This window comes from Temnothorax longispinosus, chromosome 6 (genome assembly GCF_030848805.1).
Source record: "Temnothorax longispinosus isolate EJ_2023e chromosome 6, Tlon_JGU_v1, whole genome shotgun sequence".
NCBI classification, from domain to species: Eukaryota; Metazoa; Arthropoda; class Insecta; order Hymenoptera; family Formicidae; genus Temnothorax; species Temnothorax longispinosus.
This window is the reverse complement of record NC_092363.1, coordinates 7388666-7404767: the sequence shown is the minus strand read 5'-3', so window position 1 is coordinate 7404767 and position 16102 is coordinate 7388666. Positions and strand designations below refer to the sequence as shown.

The 16102-nt window shown below is 42.7% G+C and overlaps 2 protein-coding genes and 1 long non-coding RNA gene across 6 annotated transcripts; 2 read left to right on the top strand and 1 right to left on the bottom strand.

The window, feature by feature from the left end:
- The first annotated feature begins 4002 nt into the window (after nt 1-4002).
- LOC139815505 (squamous cell carcinoma antigen recognized by T-cells 3) lies at nt 4003-8194 on the top strand. The gene is made up of 7 exons (XM_071782482.1): nt 4003-4217; nt 4284-4729; nt 4821-5014; nt 5135-6009; nt 6107-6737; nt 6945-7092; nt 7249-8194. The coding sequence occupies exons 2-7, from the start codon at nt 4315-4317 to the stop codon at nt 7683-7685; spliced, it is 2700 nt and encodes an 899-aa protein (XP_071638583.1). The 5' UTR covers nt 4003-4217; nt 4284-4314; the 3' UTR covers nt 7686-8194.
- Nucleotides 8166-11829, bottom strand: LOC139815506 (uncharacterized). The gene is made up of 3 exons (XM_071782483.1): nt 11596-11829; nt 9552-9897; nt 8166-8810 (listed from the first exon to the last, which is right to left on the bottom strand). The coding sequence occupies exons 1-3, from the start codon at nt 11827-11829 to the stop codon at nt 8437-8439; spliced, it is 954 nt and encodes a 317-aa protein (XP_071638584.1). The 3' UTR covers nt 8166-8436.
- Nucleotides 9788-16035, top strand: LOC139815510 (uncharacterized). 4 transcript variants are annotated; one of them, XR_011732741.1, is made up of 6 exons: nt 9788-9925; nt 10021-10142; nt 11039-11206; nt 11586-12841; nt 13536-15376; nt 15513-16035. It is a non-coding gene; the product is annotated as an uncharacterized lncRNA (long non-coding RNA). The 4 variants fall into 4 exon arrangements; XR_011732739.1 differs by having other exon boundaries at nt 11039-11165; nt 13536-16035; XR_011732740.1 differs by having other exon boundaries at nt 11039-11171; nt 13536-16035.
- Nucleotides 16036-16102: the final 67 nt, after the last annotated feature.

Genomic DNA, 16102 nt, shown 5'->3' with positions numbered 1-16102 from the left:
TATAGGGAAGGTAAAAATATTGAGAAACGATTAGCTTTCGACATATAAACCAATCCAAAAGTGTTTATTCACATTATGGCAGCCACTTGCAAGTAGCAAGCTTGTATTTTGCAAGAGCCATTACTCTTCAGGAGACAATTTTTTTCTTATCTGTGTCGTGACCAAACAATATTTACAAGTATTTGTTTAATTTTTAGACGCATCGATTGGGAAGATCCCAAATATCTTTGTACGAGAAAGGAGGTAAAGCAATTAAGAGTCGCGATTAACCACGACTTCGTAAAATCGCCCTCCAGAGCCAATCCAGAATCGAGCAAGTCTTGCAACACGTATCGTGCATGTGGCCGAAGAGCGGCACACTTCGACGCGACCTCGGCCCGTGTGACGTGTGTATCTTCGTGTTGTTTTGGTGGATTTGTCATGCTCATTTGTTCTGTTATACATGTTTGTCGTTGTTGACGCTGTATTTCGTCGGGGGAGTTTTATTGTGGTATAAACCGTTGCTGTGCGATCCCGTGACTAAGCTCCTGTAAACGCTTTCAGGTCTATGGTCTCTTGTATTGTTCGTCTCCTGGTTCTGCTGGAAGTCGGCAGTCCTCGACCCCCCCGCCCCGACCCACGCGCACAACGCTACCCACGCGTGGCTGCTTATTAATATTCTGTTGTTTTTTTAAATGCATTTTTGCATGAGCGCTGCGCCAGCACGCGACCATCTCGTTCGCCAATAATTAGCCCACCCTCCTCGAGGCGCGCTTTTTTCGTTTTCTTGTGTTTCCCTTCTACGGGCACGGGAGCACGTACGTATCAAAGTTTTTTGACTGGGCTCTCGACCGTAGGCCTTGGTTGACGAAGAAATGGTACGATTTGTGTCCTGCCAAATTCACTTTCCTAACGGTCATTGTTATAATTAGCAATCATGTGAGTCAGAGTGATTTTTCTGATTGGTTTTCCCTTTATTACAGATGGATAACACATACCAGTGATAAAAATGGGGAAAAAGCTCCACCTGTGAAACGGATTTTGAAAAGGCCCTGAGGGAAGGAATAGTGTTTTGTTGAACATTGTCATTACTATATGTTGTATTGTTGGATTGAAGGGGTTTGCCATGACATTAATCGACCCTTACCCCTTCGCCCCAGGCCCCGTGATGACCACGGCGGCACTTCCAGCAGAGCACAGCGCCGCTCTGTTTAATCGACAGCCAACACGATCCACACCCGACCCTGCATCAACACGGCCGACTCCGCCCAAGGCAGGCGCGACGCTGTCAAACCAATACGCGCCATCGGTTTTAGCTGCGACGACCTTGCGTCCCAACTTTTTGATATATTCCACGAGAGATATCATACTCCTGCACAATTGTATGCACTCTGTATATTTACTGCATCGTCTCATCGTACTTATATTTTTCTTTTACTTAGACTCGCAGTCTCTCTTTTTAAGCGTCTTCTCTAAGAGGTGCCCATTTTATTCGATATCTCGGTTGTATTCGTTGGGTTCGTGTATTTCCTATTAATATAACTCATTGATTCGGTGCAGAATTGCAGCTGGATATTAGAAGAGTCGCCTTTAGCAAGGCCGCTCTGTCTGGCCGAGATATCACCCTTGTGACGCAAGGGCCCCTGGCGCGGCGGGACCGGGGTATCGGTTGTTACTGGGCTTTTTTTTTTTGTTTTTTATTTCGGTCAGGCTCTTGTTGAATGTCTTATTTTGGCCCGGCAACCGCGCCCCCCCCACGCACCCCCACCACCGCCGCTAGAGCAAGCAGGTTATTCGGCCCACGGTCTTTGTGTTGTGTATTCTGTCTTTGTTTCGGGGTTGCACGTGTTCTAGAGCCTGCACTACCCCTTACCCACCCCAACCCCCCACCCAGTACGCTGATTTGGCCGTCTAGATTCCCCCCCAAGAGCCAGGCGCCACCCACCCTTTTTCGACCCGTGGGCTTCCAGTTCTGCGACTTGCTATATGTGACCTACAGGCCCTTTTTTTTTTTTCTCCTTTACCCCCCCCAGACCCGCTGTGCGCCAGAGACGGAGTGGACGCACCAGTAGCCCCGAACGATCTAATGACGGGATTTTCGTGAATAGCGGGGGCTCAGGGTGCGTCGCGCTCGCGCGTCTGAATGATTCCGGTGACCCTACCGAGGTATCCGCCTCGCACAGACCAGCTGGCCCAAACGGATGTTGATCGTCACAGCCACCGACCCGACAACTCCGAAGCCCCAGTGTCGCCGCCCTCTGCTGGCTTGTGGCAATTCGAAGGTATGGTCTGCTGTATGAGGCTGAGGCGACAAACAACTCCGACGGACGCCCATTTCCTTGTTTTGACACCCCCTGTAGATGTTACAAAAGACCGGCCCCTGACACCCTTCAACTCCAGCCGTTGCAGGCTACATGAACCAGCGCTCTGATTCTAGCTCTATCCTTGGTACCTCTTGTGCCCTCCTATGATAGATACTTTTTACTTACACAACATATCAGCGGCGGTACCCCCCCACCAGGATTACTTATATTCTTTCATCTACCAGACAAGCGACATCCCAGACTCCACTTTGAGTATTTATGCCCCTTTCTCCACACCTCATCTGCTTTACAACTCCCTTATCTTCCTTTGGCCTTAAACATATTCTCACCATAGACACCAACATTATATCGTTTAACCCGACTTACCTAGCTTTTTCTGCCCACAGAGGGGAGAGTCATAGTTCTTTGGTGGTTTGGTTCCTTCTCTTCATACCATGTTGTGATCTTCTTTTTCTGAGGGTCTCACTTTTTACTCTTTTTTTGCTAATCTCTCCACCATCCGAGGTGTTGTGGGACTGATTACCACCCCATCATATCCTTATTATCAGCAGGAAATACTGACGTCTGTTTCTGGCTGAAACGTCTGTAGGTCGCTTACCTTGAGTACGTATGGTATTATTTGAGTCGTTGCTCTTTCAATCTTCCTTCTTGATGTCTCCTTAGGGCTTACTCTTGTTTCTGAGTGCGTACTTTTGATGAGTATAATCCCGTCATACGGTTCCCTCTTTATATGTCAGTGTATACTGACGGATTTGTGTTTGTTTTCGTTACTGTATTGGTGAGTAAATTTTCCACGCTCGTGGGGCAACGGTAACGGAAGAACGCTGGACGCCCCGTCTCGCGCGTGCACCTGTATCGAGAGATCGTGGCATCCCGAATTTCTCATCATCAGTTTGTACAGTTTCCGATTGAACGGGCCGTTCACCGTGCATATCGACCTGCCTTTGAAGAGCACGGAGACCGAGACGATCTCCGGCGTCGGCCCCTGACCTTCCTCGCGCGGCGGTGCGTGAACGCGTACGTCCCGCACCGCGATCTCGACGAGTTTCCCGCGGAACCGCGGCCGCGACTCCGCGTAGTCCAGCGGTTTCACGTCGTCGAGCCGATAAGGCTTGACCAGCTTGTCGGTGAACGGGCTTTCGGATACGTAAAGTCCGTCCTCGGCGGACGGGCCTCTACCGCCCGACTCTCGCGAGACTCTCCTGCTCCTCGTGAGCACCCCGCTCGTGTCCCGATCGTCGTCGATCACCGGATACGCGTAGCAGAGACCGAAATCCTCCTCGGTTTGATGGTCTTGCGAGCGTCGCGCGGGTCCGGTTACGAAATCGACGTGAGAGGAAGACATATCGCGATTGTAAACAAGAAAAGAAAGAATCTTTTACTCTGAGGCGCTGTGCGATTTGTTCATGGCTGTTATTTATTATTTAATTTTTGGCGAACAGAGTAAAATTTCTAAACTACGCTTCTGAATTATTTCCAACAAATTTCATCGTCGCGGAATTACAGAACTGCTGTAAGCATAATCTCATGTGACATGTGACATGCAGAACACTCACGTTGACGTTTGTTTTGGCGTCCTCGACTCCTTTTAATTTTTGGCGAACAGAGTAAAATTTCTAAACTACGCTTCTGAATTATTTCCAACAAATTTCATCGTCGCGGAATTACAGAACTGCTGTAAGCATAATCTCATGTGACATGTGACATGCAGAACACTCACGTTGACGTTTGTTTTGGCGTCCTCGACTCCTCGGTTACCATAGCAACGATCCTCGGAGTGACAGGCGAGCATAATTGGACAAGCGGCGACATCTCGTAAAATTTTCTTGAACGAATCTGAGGGAGCCGTGTCACTCGATCGATAAAGAAGTTGAAACGCAAAAACATAACCTTGAAACCTTCGACCGGTGGCAGGTAGATTAGTAAGATCAGTTATATTTGAATTGAAGCGATTTATCAGATTTCATCCACTTTGCAAAGGTGTGAACTGGTGTGAGCTCGAATTGCGAGGATGGACGAGGAGATGGACGCTGTAAACGAAGAAGCTTCTCCGGAAGGAGCTTCAGACGGGGAAGAGATGGTAACGAGCGAAACGGAGGAGAAAGCCGACAAGGAAGCGGCAGACACCGAGTCCGAGAGCGATGACGACGACGAGGATGTCAACGAGAAGGAGGTGAAAGCCCTGGAGGCTTCCTTGTCGACGAACCCGTACGATTATGCCAGTCATGTAGCCCTGATCAACAAATTGCACGCGATGGGCGAGCTGGACCGTCTGCGAGCCGCCAGGAACAATATGAGCAACATGTATCCGTTGAGCCCTGAGCTCTGGCTCGTTTGGATAAGCGACGAGGTCAAGTTGGCGACCACCGACGAGCAGAAGGCTGAGGTGGTCGAACTATGCGAGCGAGCTATCAAGGATTACGTATGTAAGTTTTTTCACAGGTGTTCTGGGTCTGGTTTAAGGCTGGTATTTGGTACAAACAAAGGAGGTCGTGACATTGTGATGTGTACTTTCAGCTGTGGAAGTATGGTTGGAATATCTACAGTTTAGCATCGAATATATGGGCAAGGATGAGGAAAAGGTCAGCAAAGTTCGTCAACTCTTTGAACGTGCCCTGACCACCGTTGGAATGCATATCACGAAAGGAGCGATAATATGGGAAGCGTATCGCGAATATGAGAATATGATACTTGCTTGCCTGTTGTCATCGGTAAGGTATTTAAGAACGTTGATATGCAGAAGTAAATGTGCTCAGAAACAAGTTTTCCAGTAGACATTGTCTATTTTTCCTTTTTTTTTTCTATATAATTTAATAATCCTAAATTTCTAGGACGATACTGAAAATGGAAGAAAGAAGGCTCAGTTGGAACGCATCCTCAATTTGTTTAAACGTCAATTATCTAATCCTCTTTTAGACATGGATAAGACGTACGAGGAATACCAATCGTGGTGTGCAAAGTATGGTACGGAAGTAGACACTGATGAGAAGTCCGTATCAAAGTGCTATAAACGGAGTTCTGCAAAATTAACGTCGTTCCTTCCTTATGAAGAGAAGCTTGTCTCTGTACAAGGCCAAAGTGAACTGCTTGACGCTTACAAAGGATATTTACTGTACATAAAACAAAACAATTTAGATCTTGTTACAATTCTATATGAAAGAGCAATAACCGATCTGAGCTTAGAAACGTCAATTTGGTTGGATTATATCGCTTATCTAGAAAAAGTATCGAGGCTTGCGGATGTATTGGATCCAATTTATCATAGAGCGTCGAGGAACATTCCATGGTGCTCGACAGTTTGGCAAAAGTGGATGAGATCGTGTGAGGAATGGGACAAACATATATCAGAAATTCAAAAGATATTAGAGAATGCTTTGTCCGCTGGTTTTTCAACGGCAGAAGATTATCGCAATCTGTGGATTACGTATCTCGAATATCTGCGGCGCAGGCTCGAGCAATATCCTGACGAAGAGAGGGAGAAGTATCTGGATGTTATTCGTAAGACGTTTAACAGAGCGTGTGAGCATTTGGCCAAGTACTTTGGCCTGGATGGCGATCCCAATTGCGTTATCTTGCAATATTGGGCGAGATTTGAAGCGATACATGCAGATGATATGGAACAAGCTAGAAGATTGTGGGCTGATATTCTTTCACAAGAGCATTCTGCAACAGCTTCTTACTGGTTGGAATATATAGTGTTAGAAAGGTAATTACATATAGTTGAATAACAATAAGTTTTATGTTTTATAATTTATATTTGTAACTGTTTTATTCTTTCAAGCATTTTTCTGATTTGTTTATAGATGTTATGGAGATTCAAAGCATCTAAGGAAACTATATCAGAAAGCCTTGAGTTCCACGCAAGATTGGCCAGAAAGTATAGCGAACTCATGGATAGATTTTGAGCGTGATAAAGGAACTTTAGAGCAAATGGAGTTCTGTGAAGCGAAAACGAAAGAGAAGCTCGATAAAATTATGGCAGAGAGGCAAAAAGCGCAGCAAGTTCTTTCTCAGAGTGAATCATCCACGCAAGATAAGAAAGCGAGTAAAAGAAAAGCAGATGACGGCAAATGGAAAAATTTAGGAAGTTCCCCGTCGAAAATTGTAAAAACTGACGTGCGAGTGAAACCAAAATTACGAGAAAGTATCTTGAAATTTGTTAGCAAAACGACGAATGATCGAGAGGAGGCGAAGCCAGAAGTTGCACCACCGCCCGGTTATAAAACGACAGATGATGAAGATACGGATGATAAAGATAGTCAACATGAAGTAGACGATAGTATTACAGTTTTTGTCAGTAATTTAGATTACACAGCGACCGAAGACGAAGTGAGAGATGCTCTAAAACCGGCTGGACCGATAACGTTATTCAGAATGATTAAAGATTATAAGGGACGTAGCAAAGGATACTGCTATGTACAATTAAGTAGCGTAGTACGTATTTTTATTGTTTAATAAACGGAAACTTTAAATAAAATGCAGCTAAATTAAATAAAAATGCAGCTTAAGTGCGAAAAAGTAAGAAATATAATCGTTGAAAGTATACTCGTAAATTATCATTGCAACATTTTATTTCGTGTCTCGCCTAAAAATTTTAAAACGTTTAAGTTAAGATATAATGTTCAACTTACTATTTTACAGGGAGCTGTGGAAGAAGCTTTAAAATTAGATAGAACACCTATAAGAGGACGTCCTATGTTCGTTTCAAAATGTGATCCTAACAAGAGTACCAGGAGTTCAGCATTCAAATACACTTCTACACTTGAAAAGAACAAGCTTTTTGTTAAAGGTATAACATGTTTGTGCAAATCACGCAACAGTTACAGAACTATTTTTCGTGTTTTTCTGCGCGATTTTCCTACTGTTTAGTCAAATCATATATTCTCAAATTCCCCGAATAATATTTTCTCGTAGTCATTCCTGCATGTTCAATAATGTGTTTAAGGACTTCCACTTACGCTGACAAAAGAGGAATTGGAGGAGATATTTAAAGTTCACGGAGATCTGAAGGAAGTTCGCCTAGTTACTTACCGTAATGGGCACTCGAAGGGCTTGGCTTACGTTGAGTATCACGACGAAGCAACCGCTGCGAAAGCTCTTTTGAGCACGGACGGTATGAAGATTCAGGACAAAGTGATCAACGTTGCGATAAGTCAACCGCCCGATCGCAAGAAACCTCAAGCGGAGGAGAACGGAGGACAGGTGAAGTCATTAGGTGGAACATCGACGAGCCGTACAGCAGTCGGCGTGCCCAAGACTTTGCTGTCTATGGTTCCCCGTAGCGTTAAAAAGAATAGCAGTAACGGTAACGCAGCTCCGGATAGAAATACGCAGTCGATGAGCAATCAGGACTTTAGGAACATATTTCTCAATAAAAAGTAAAACTTGCTCTATCATATGATCATGTCTTTTCTCAGTCTATTGATATTCATTTTAAAGCTTTATCGGCTATGCATATTAATACTTATATGTTAGTAGTACTGTTACAGGATTTACTGTGAATGGATTTACCGTTAAAAATTCATTTGACAAAAGTGCGTTATATATTACGATATATATGTGCGTTAAAAAATCAAATGTGCAGTAACTACTAATTTCTGTATGTTAAACACTTTCGTATACATTATACTCAATTATGTATGAGTATATATTTTGGTGCTCTACTTTTCAAACTTTTTCTACACATGTGTGAATGTATGTTTTTTTTTCTAAAAAATCTTATGTTCTAGGAGATGCTTCAATCTCTAAAGATTATAGATAATTACTAATTCAGTATTAGTCAATCTACACTGTTGGTACAAATAAATCTTTCCATTTCATGTTAAGATATATGAAGGAAAAAATATACCACAAGATAAACGATTATATAAAATAAATACTTTTAATACATATATATATAAAATTATTGATATTTATATACAAGAGAGAGTACGTGCCAAGTATAAAGATATATCTTGAAATACAGTCTGTTCACGAATGAACGCTATTTACGCGTCTGTCATATTTGAACATCAGACTTTAAAGTTAGGACAAAATGTAGCTCGCACAACGATATCGCATATTGATTGAATCGAAAAATTTCTTCGAGCTATCTTTTCTCCAAGGTGCGATACCGACAATCAAGTACAGAGTTCTACAGCTGAAGCTGCGTGTTCGATACGTGATGATGCCTTTTGTGCCTCGGCGGGGCAACCGGCGGACTCTCCTGCGCCAGGAGTCTCCTCGCCATAAGCCATTTTTTGGCTCTACCGGCGTGATAGTAGTACGTGTAAAGCAATGCCATAGCGGCCAGCACCACCAACAGGCACGTACCAGCGATGACAACGCTGAACAGCCAATACGGCCCGGATTTCGGCAACGGGCTCGTGTCCGTCGGCAACCTGTCCGTGGGTGTGGAGCTGGTGGTTGGCTGCTTCGGTAGCCTCGGCGGTAGTGTCGCTTCGTTATCACCGATGACAATATCGGCACAGGCTCGAAACTCTTCCTGAGGCCCACACCCCACCGCTCCTAAACGTGCGATTTTTTGACAATTTATTTGACGTTTGGAGAAATTCTATTTGGTATTTTTTACCTATAATAGTTACGCAGATATAAACAATGTTCACGATTATTTTGTAATACGTTGTTTCCAGGTAATCACAGTTTTTATCCTTAACATCGCGGTTTATTAATAGTGTGTCAATTATTCACATGGTGCAAACTAGGCACGCTTTGTCTTATTGAACGAAGTCATCAAATGGCGATGTTATGCAAGAAGAACCGCAAAACTCTTGAGTCATTCTTATTATGTACGATAAAGTAATAGCACTTTCTATCGCTCCGATAGAATCTTAATGATGTATGGCAGGATTACCGGTTGCATACACACATATGCTATAACTAAAATATACGAATGAAGAATATAAAATAGAAGTCTCAAAAATGCTTTTAGATTTTTCGCGATGCAGTAAAATAATCCTATCATTTTCTTACATCTCACGCAAAAGATCTATATGCCGTTATTGCCGTATAAAGGTGTCCCAGATCGTCTTTCATATGTGAATTCTTTGACCTACTTTGAGCTGATTCTCCGTTACCATTTAACCCGTTGCTATAAATTTAATAGATGATACATTTGTTTGTTTTTTTGTTTTTTTCAGAATCCATGTGCTTAATAACAGCGACTTTTGAAGCTTTGGTAATCCATGGTATCCACGTTTTACCCGCCGCATAATACATTCCGCGGTTGATATCGGAGAATCGGCATACCTGTGCCGTTGCCACAGTCGCCCCAGTTATTCCCGGCGATGTATCGCCACTGGAAGACGCATTGAGCGCAGGTCAGACCCTCCGGTAATTTGTAGTAGCCCTCGAAGACCCGGTTTCCGGGGCCAGGGTAATAACGGGTGGATCCGTTCTCGGCCTGCAGCAGGTGCTGGTCCAGGCATTCCTGGGTGACCTCCCGGTCACGGTAGGTCATGGCGCAGGTGCGGAACTCGAAATAGCCGTGATGGTTCGCCGTCAGTTCCACGCGGACCGGTATGACCGATCCGGTCCGATAACGCCGGACAATCACGCCGTTCCCATACTTGCCGCCCGTCTCGTGAACACGTGGCTGAAAAAAATAAAATGGAATATTTACTGTACGTTCCTTTTCCGTATTATATACTTGTTACATTACATAATACGTCTTTTTCTTGTATACTAATATTACGTTATTAGAATATTTCTCTTTCAGACCACCATTTGCATATATGTGTGTGACGAGAAAGGGAATAACGCGAATATTGACGAAAGAGAGAAAGAGGAAAACGGATTTCACTTCCGTTTCGGGCTACTTTCGTCCGTACCATATCAGATGTACGTATCAAGGCCAAGCGTCCCGCATAAAAAGCCCCGCAACGAAAACGCGACCGGCCGATTATAGAAACAGGAGACCGGACCATGAAAGTTATGAGAGGCGCGATTAGTAATCACCGCCTTTTTCTTTTTTCTTTTTTGAAAATTTTATATGAATTCTGCCATGTGCATTCAAAGTGAAAGCAAAATTCTAGGTCTACAATCTTGGATGCTGCAATCCAATAATGATTTAAATCCGGAACAGAATTTTGTCCATTATCCTATCTTGAAGCTCCATTTCGACGATCTATGATACACAGAATTCGAGACAAAAATCTGTATGGAATTTTAATTTATGCGACACAAGAAATACGAAGAATTATAGAACTAATAGATTCTACCTTTTAGCTTCTCTTTCATTTCCGAATGTGTGATTTCATTGCGTGCTCGAGTGCGTGATTCATTTAAGGCAAACAACTTATCGATAATCGATTCACGGTTGCGTAGCCCGTATTATTATTATTAGACAGCGAGGAAAGTAATTACATCTTTCTCTCGTGTCACGAGTCATTGCGCGTCGCTTAATTCAGAATAATAAAACGCGCTTCGCAGCATTTAACTCACTTTCATTAGGGATAGAAAGGGAGAAACGAACAAATGTCTGAACAATAGCGTCGAAAATATTGTTAGCGTAGTCACCGGTAGCACTTTCTTCCGAACGGAAACGTCTGATGAAAGTTTTCCCTGTTGAAAATTGACAATTAGACGCTAACAATCATCAAGTCGACCGTGTAATTATTTCGCGTTAATCATGCTATTTGTTCCATCGACTTGACATTTGTCTCAAGCTTGATAATTGCTTTCTCACTCACAAGCGACCTTTTCACCTTTGTAAATTTCGGCATTCTAATTTTTAGATAGAAGAATCCAGTCGACAGGCAGACCTTCTACATTCGCACATTCTGCATAATTTTCGAAAACGTGTCGACATTACGCCGGTATTGTGCGGTACTCCTGCACGGTCAACGGAGCGAAGAATCGCGGGTAATGGTGTGTGGTCGGTGTTGCAAGAGGAACGTCGGGAAGTAATTATACGTGTAGCCCAGCTGGATTATCATCTTTGACTCGCGAATAACTACCTTCGCAGACTTTCCATTGTCATCAACAATTAAATCTCTCAGATCCCTATTATTCGGCAAGGCCGATGCGGACCGTGTTGTGTGACAAACAGCTCATCTTAAAACATAATGATGAGACCTCTCCACCTTTGATCGCGTTTGCACCACGCGTGGGCACTAAACAGATTACAATTTTGATTTTCGTCTTTACAAAACGAATAGAATAGAATTTGCTGATGCGTGTTGAATTATAATTGCACGGACAACCAACGGTCTGAAGAGATCACTTTAGAGCCAGATTTATGTAAGAAAACTTTATGTGCTGTTTTATGATTCTTCTTTTCAGGAAGACTCACCGTTGGAGAATCCCAGGGATCGCCGCAGATGCCGCACTTCCCTTTGTTCCGTTGCCACTGCCTGGTGAACCCGCCGCAATAGCACTCGTGGTCGTTGTAATCGTGAGGTGTGTCGAAGCCGTATCTCCACATCGAGGCCCTCGAGGGTGGCTCTATCAGTCTTCCATGGCCAGAGACTCTTCTAACGACTAGCAGGCTTACGATTAGTGTTAGACCAAGCACGAGGGAACGCATGTCGGTCACGAAAGGAGCCGGCCTCTGTAAAAGACCGCGAGTCATCAGATAAGTGCCGATCGAAGCGCAAATGCGATGCAATTTGTATGTGTGCTCGAACGCGCATTTGAATTCGAAATTTTTTCTTCCGTTTTTTTTCCTTCCGTTACGCCATGGATCGTTACGTATCTGCAATGATTCACGCTACGTTAACGCCGTTCGAACGCTATGCTAATCGTTTCATCCGAAGGAGAGAGAATGCCTTCTCGTTTCCCTTGATAATTTATTTTATTATATATCTTATCCATCAATCTGTTTCGCGCCGGTGCTTAACAATTGTCACATTTAGCAGGTTCTTTTGTATTGCCATACATTTCATTTTTATGCTTTATGCGTTCTGGTACAATTAATCAAATCAATCTATTATTATTTGAAGCAAGTTAATTTACTATTTCAAACATGATTACAGGCAAAACAAAGGCGAGGCAAAACATTAATTTCTCGTTATTATTTCTCCAATATTGTTACGAACAAAAGATGATTACAACAACGTGTATTCGCGGGTGAACAACCACGTATGGAGATAATCGAGCGGAGGTTTGATGACCTCTCTCACCGCGCGATACTACCGAGCGTTTCGCTCGAAAAGTAACGGAGGAAACGCACACGCGAATTACAACGACAACGATTAGCGACACGAAAGCCGGCGCGCCGTACATTAGAAATCGCAAGAACGTGCATTAATCAAGGTCAAATCAAATGGAGTTTCCACGTTCATTCGGGGTACGCTGTGGGGTAATATTTTACACTGGACATGAGCGTGAACCCCGACTACTTAATCGATATCGCGGTCTCGACGCGGCCGAGGCCCGAAGGAGTCACGGAGGTACATAAAGTCGGCGTTTAAATGCCGCATTCGAAAGCTACGCGAAAGAGAGAGAGACACAATGACGAAGGAGCCACTGAACCGGTTGTTACACCGACACTCCACGCACAAGGTATCCCAGATATCGCGGGATAAATATTCGTCAAGGTAAGAACCTAGAAAATATATGAATATATTCAATCAAGATAAGAACAATATGCATAGTTATGGCCGGATTAAAAAAGAAGATAAATTATGACCCCGCACGACATTCTCGCGTAAGAACTCTCATCTTAGATTCAAATAGTCCGTCTTTAATCATTTATATATACGTTGACTCGGCCTACTCCATCACGGAAATACTCGTAAATACTTGAAGGTTTCAAACATAAATGTATTCCTAGAAATATAATATTAAAAAGTTGCAATAATGTGGACGGCCTCTCGCGACATCCTTGACGAGAAAATTTTTTGACTCAGGTTTAAATAAAAAATCTGTTTTTAATTCTGACGAAAAAATATTCGATTGCAAAATAAAGTCAAGATAAAAGCAAGTGACATCGAATTTCTTTTTAAATTTCAAATCTTTTAAATCTAGAAACTAATCACATAAAACTGCTTTTCTTATCCACACATAAGAATACTAGACACATGTTATCCCATCTAAACAATCCAGCATTGTGAGACAATGAAAGTAAATAATGATGCGTGTATATGAATCTATGGACAAAGGAAAGAAATTCAGAAGAAATTCTATAGCATCTCTCCATAATTTTTAATAATTAATCCTTAATGCATCCTTCACCAATATTGTCAATTTGAAAGTATGGAATTCATGGATTTTTTTACATTATTTTTTCAGGACGAAGGTGCCAATAGTCTCCGAACGATTAATAAATAAAGATAAAAAACTCTGAAACAAGGTATAAATTGTATAACGGGACGTAAAAAGCATTTAGTTTCGTGATTCAGTGATAAGTGAACGGCTTATCTCTCTCTATCGGGCGGAGAATCCGATATGAGTGAAACACCGTTATTTAAACTTTTATTCAGTCGCGATTTTTCTAACTTATTAAGCAAGATTGACTGTACTCCATTTCTTGCACTTACCTGTTCATGTGAAAGAAGCGAGGCCCTGCTTTCCGACGGCACTACTCTCGCATCGGCCGCGACAGTGAGTCAGACCTGGCGTGGCGAACAGGGCCCAGACCTCGGAACCGGTCGCTAGACGACTGAACCCGACTTCGACTCGGGGGACCGACCAACCGAGCATTCCGGCCGATCGGCGGTGTGGGAGTAGGTTATTAGAACGAGGTGTTCGGCCGCATTCACGGCACACTCCATGAGGCGAGGATGATACGGATTGTCCCAGGCAATTGTTCGAAAACTACCGTTGACATTCATCCAGCGAACTTGAGTCGCTGTTTGACACCGCGACTTCAGAAGTACCCAGGTTTCTTATTAGACTAGTTTATATCGAAAATCTTTTTTTTTTATATATAGGATATATATTATACATATACATTAGCAGTTGGAGTTATTGCGAGATTGTAAATTGATTAATTTATCTATTTATTTTAATTTTGTTTTTTACTCTTCCGCCAATTTACCTCAGAGACACTTTCGATCATATTCTTAGAAATGATATTTTAGAAATAATTTCACGCTACGTATAAAATATGATTAGAAATCATATTTGGAATTATTCATTAATGAAATATGTTATATTGCAGCAACTTACTAATTAACAGACTGTAATTAACAGCGCACCTTCTCGAAAACCAAATATCAGCGTATAAAATTTTGTTATCAAATTCTCAAGAGCACACGCTAGCTGCATAAATTGGAAACTGCCTCTGGCACGTCCCGACATGCTCGATGGAACGTTCAGGTGAAAATCGGGTTCGACGATCGATAGCTTCCTTCCTCCGCAAGGAACCACGGAATTACAGAATAATGTATAAGGAAAAATAAAAAAGAAATTGGCAAGGACATAAACTTCTCAACAAATTTAAAAAAATATATCTTAGAAGGAAATTCTGATTTTGGTGAATTATTGAAATATTGGCTTTTGAATCTTTGAAGAAAATTTTTAAAGAGGCAAAAGATGACACTTTCATTGGTGTACAATTCCTGACCGAGATGTTAAAAGAATAGAATTTTTCCCACACATACCGACTATAATTAGCATTCAGTTGACACGCATCTCACGCGTCTAGGCCATTATACGGATCGAAATAATGACGAGGAGGCTCTTTCCATTTCTGAATGAAAAACCAGTGCCTTTCACGGACTTCTTTTCCTGTGACGTCGTCGTAACGAAAGCCTTCATACACGCAAACGCACTCCGTATCCTCGTTGTGTCGCGAGCACGGCTGCACTTTCGCGGGACGGCCACTCGAAACGGGACGGGAAATATTTCCGGAGCTTGCCCTATGCAAAGTCAGCAAAGCGGCAAGACCGTCAAGAGGAAAATACAAATTGATAGACGTGTCACGATCACTCTTGCTCCTTCCGCAGGATTCTCTTTCGGTTTCCGACCGACGACTCGCTCGATACGCTTCCCGAACATCCGCTTCCGGCTTTTGTAGCGGATCAGAAATTTCATCACTACATAGTGGTCCAGCCAACGTTACTGGCTAGAATGCTTGGAGAAGAAGATACTTTATAGACAATAATTTCTAATTTTTCAAATTATGTCTTGTGAGTTATATATCATGTATCTTTTATGTCTCTAATGTTTATCTGGCTTATTCTGTATCATGAAACAGTTATAATATTTATATGGCTATACAGTTTTTATACCTATGAATTTTTTTATCTTTTTGAAAAATTGCAGGTTCTGTAATTTATTAGTGGACTAGAACGCTGTCAAGCGAAACAGAATAAATATTGCAATCCGCGATTGTGCTTCGCCGCACAGCGCATCGTTACACGCGAATCGTCCCGCGCGGATACATCTGCATCACGACCAGAATAGGAATACTTTCCCACGAGAACGGTGGAAATTGAGCGGAAAGCGCCGCCCGCTGTAACGGCCAGCCGAAGTGCAAATATCCTGGAGAGGAAGAGAATCGCATGAGGAATCTCCTCTCGCCAAGACTGCCCGCGGTGATTTCTATAAAATTTCTAATCGACGAGCAGATCCGCACGGTTCATCAATGACACGCTCTTCGAACGTACATCCGACACGCGGGAACCAAATGCCAATGGCCTTTTTTCCTCGCCGTTCGATTAATTCCGTGATGGAGGACTGAAACATTTGAAAAAAATCCTAGATGCAGAGTGTTTTAGAATTCTTGACAGATTGATGAGTAAATTGCAATTTTTAATTCTCCAACCAATATAGAGTCGATTTCTTTCTCAGCAAAAAGGAGCGTCGTATGACAAATTATCAAAAATTTTAATTTAAAATTTATTCAAGAAACT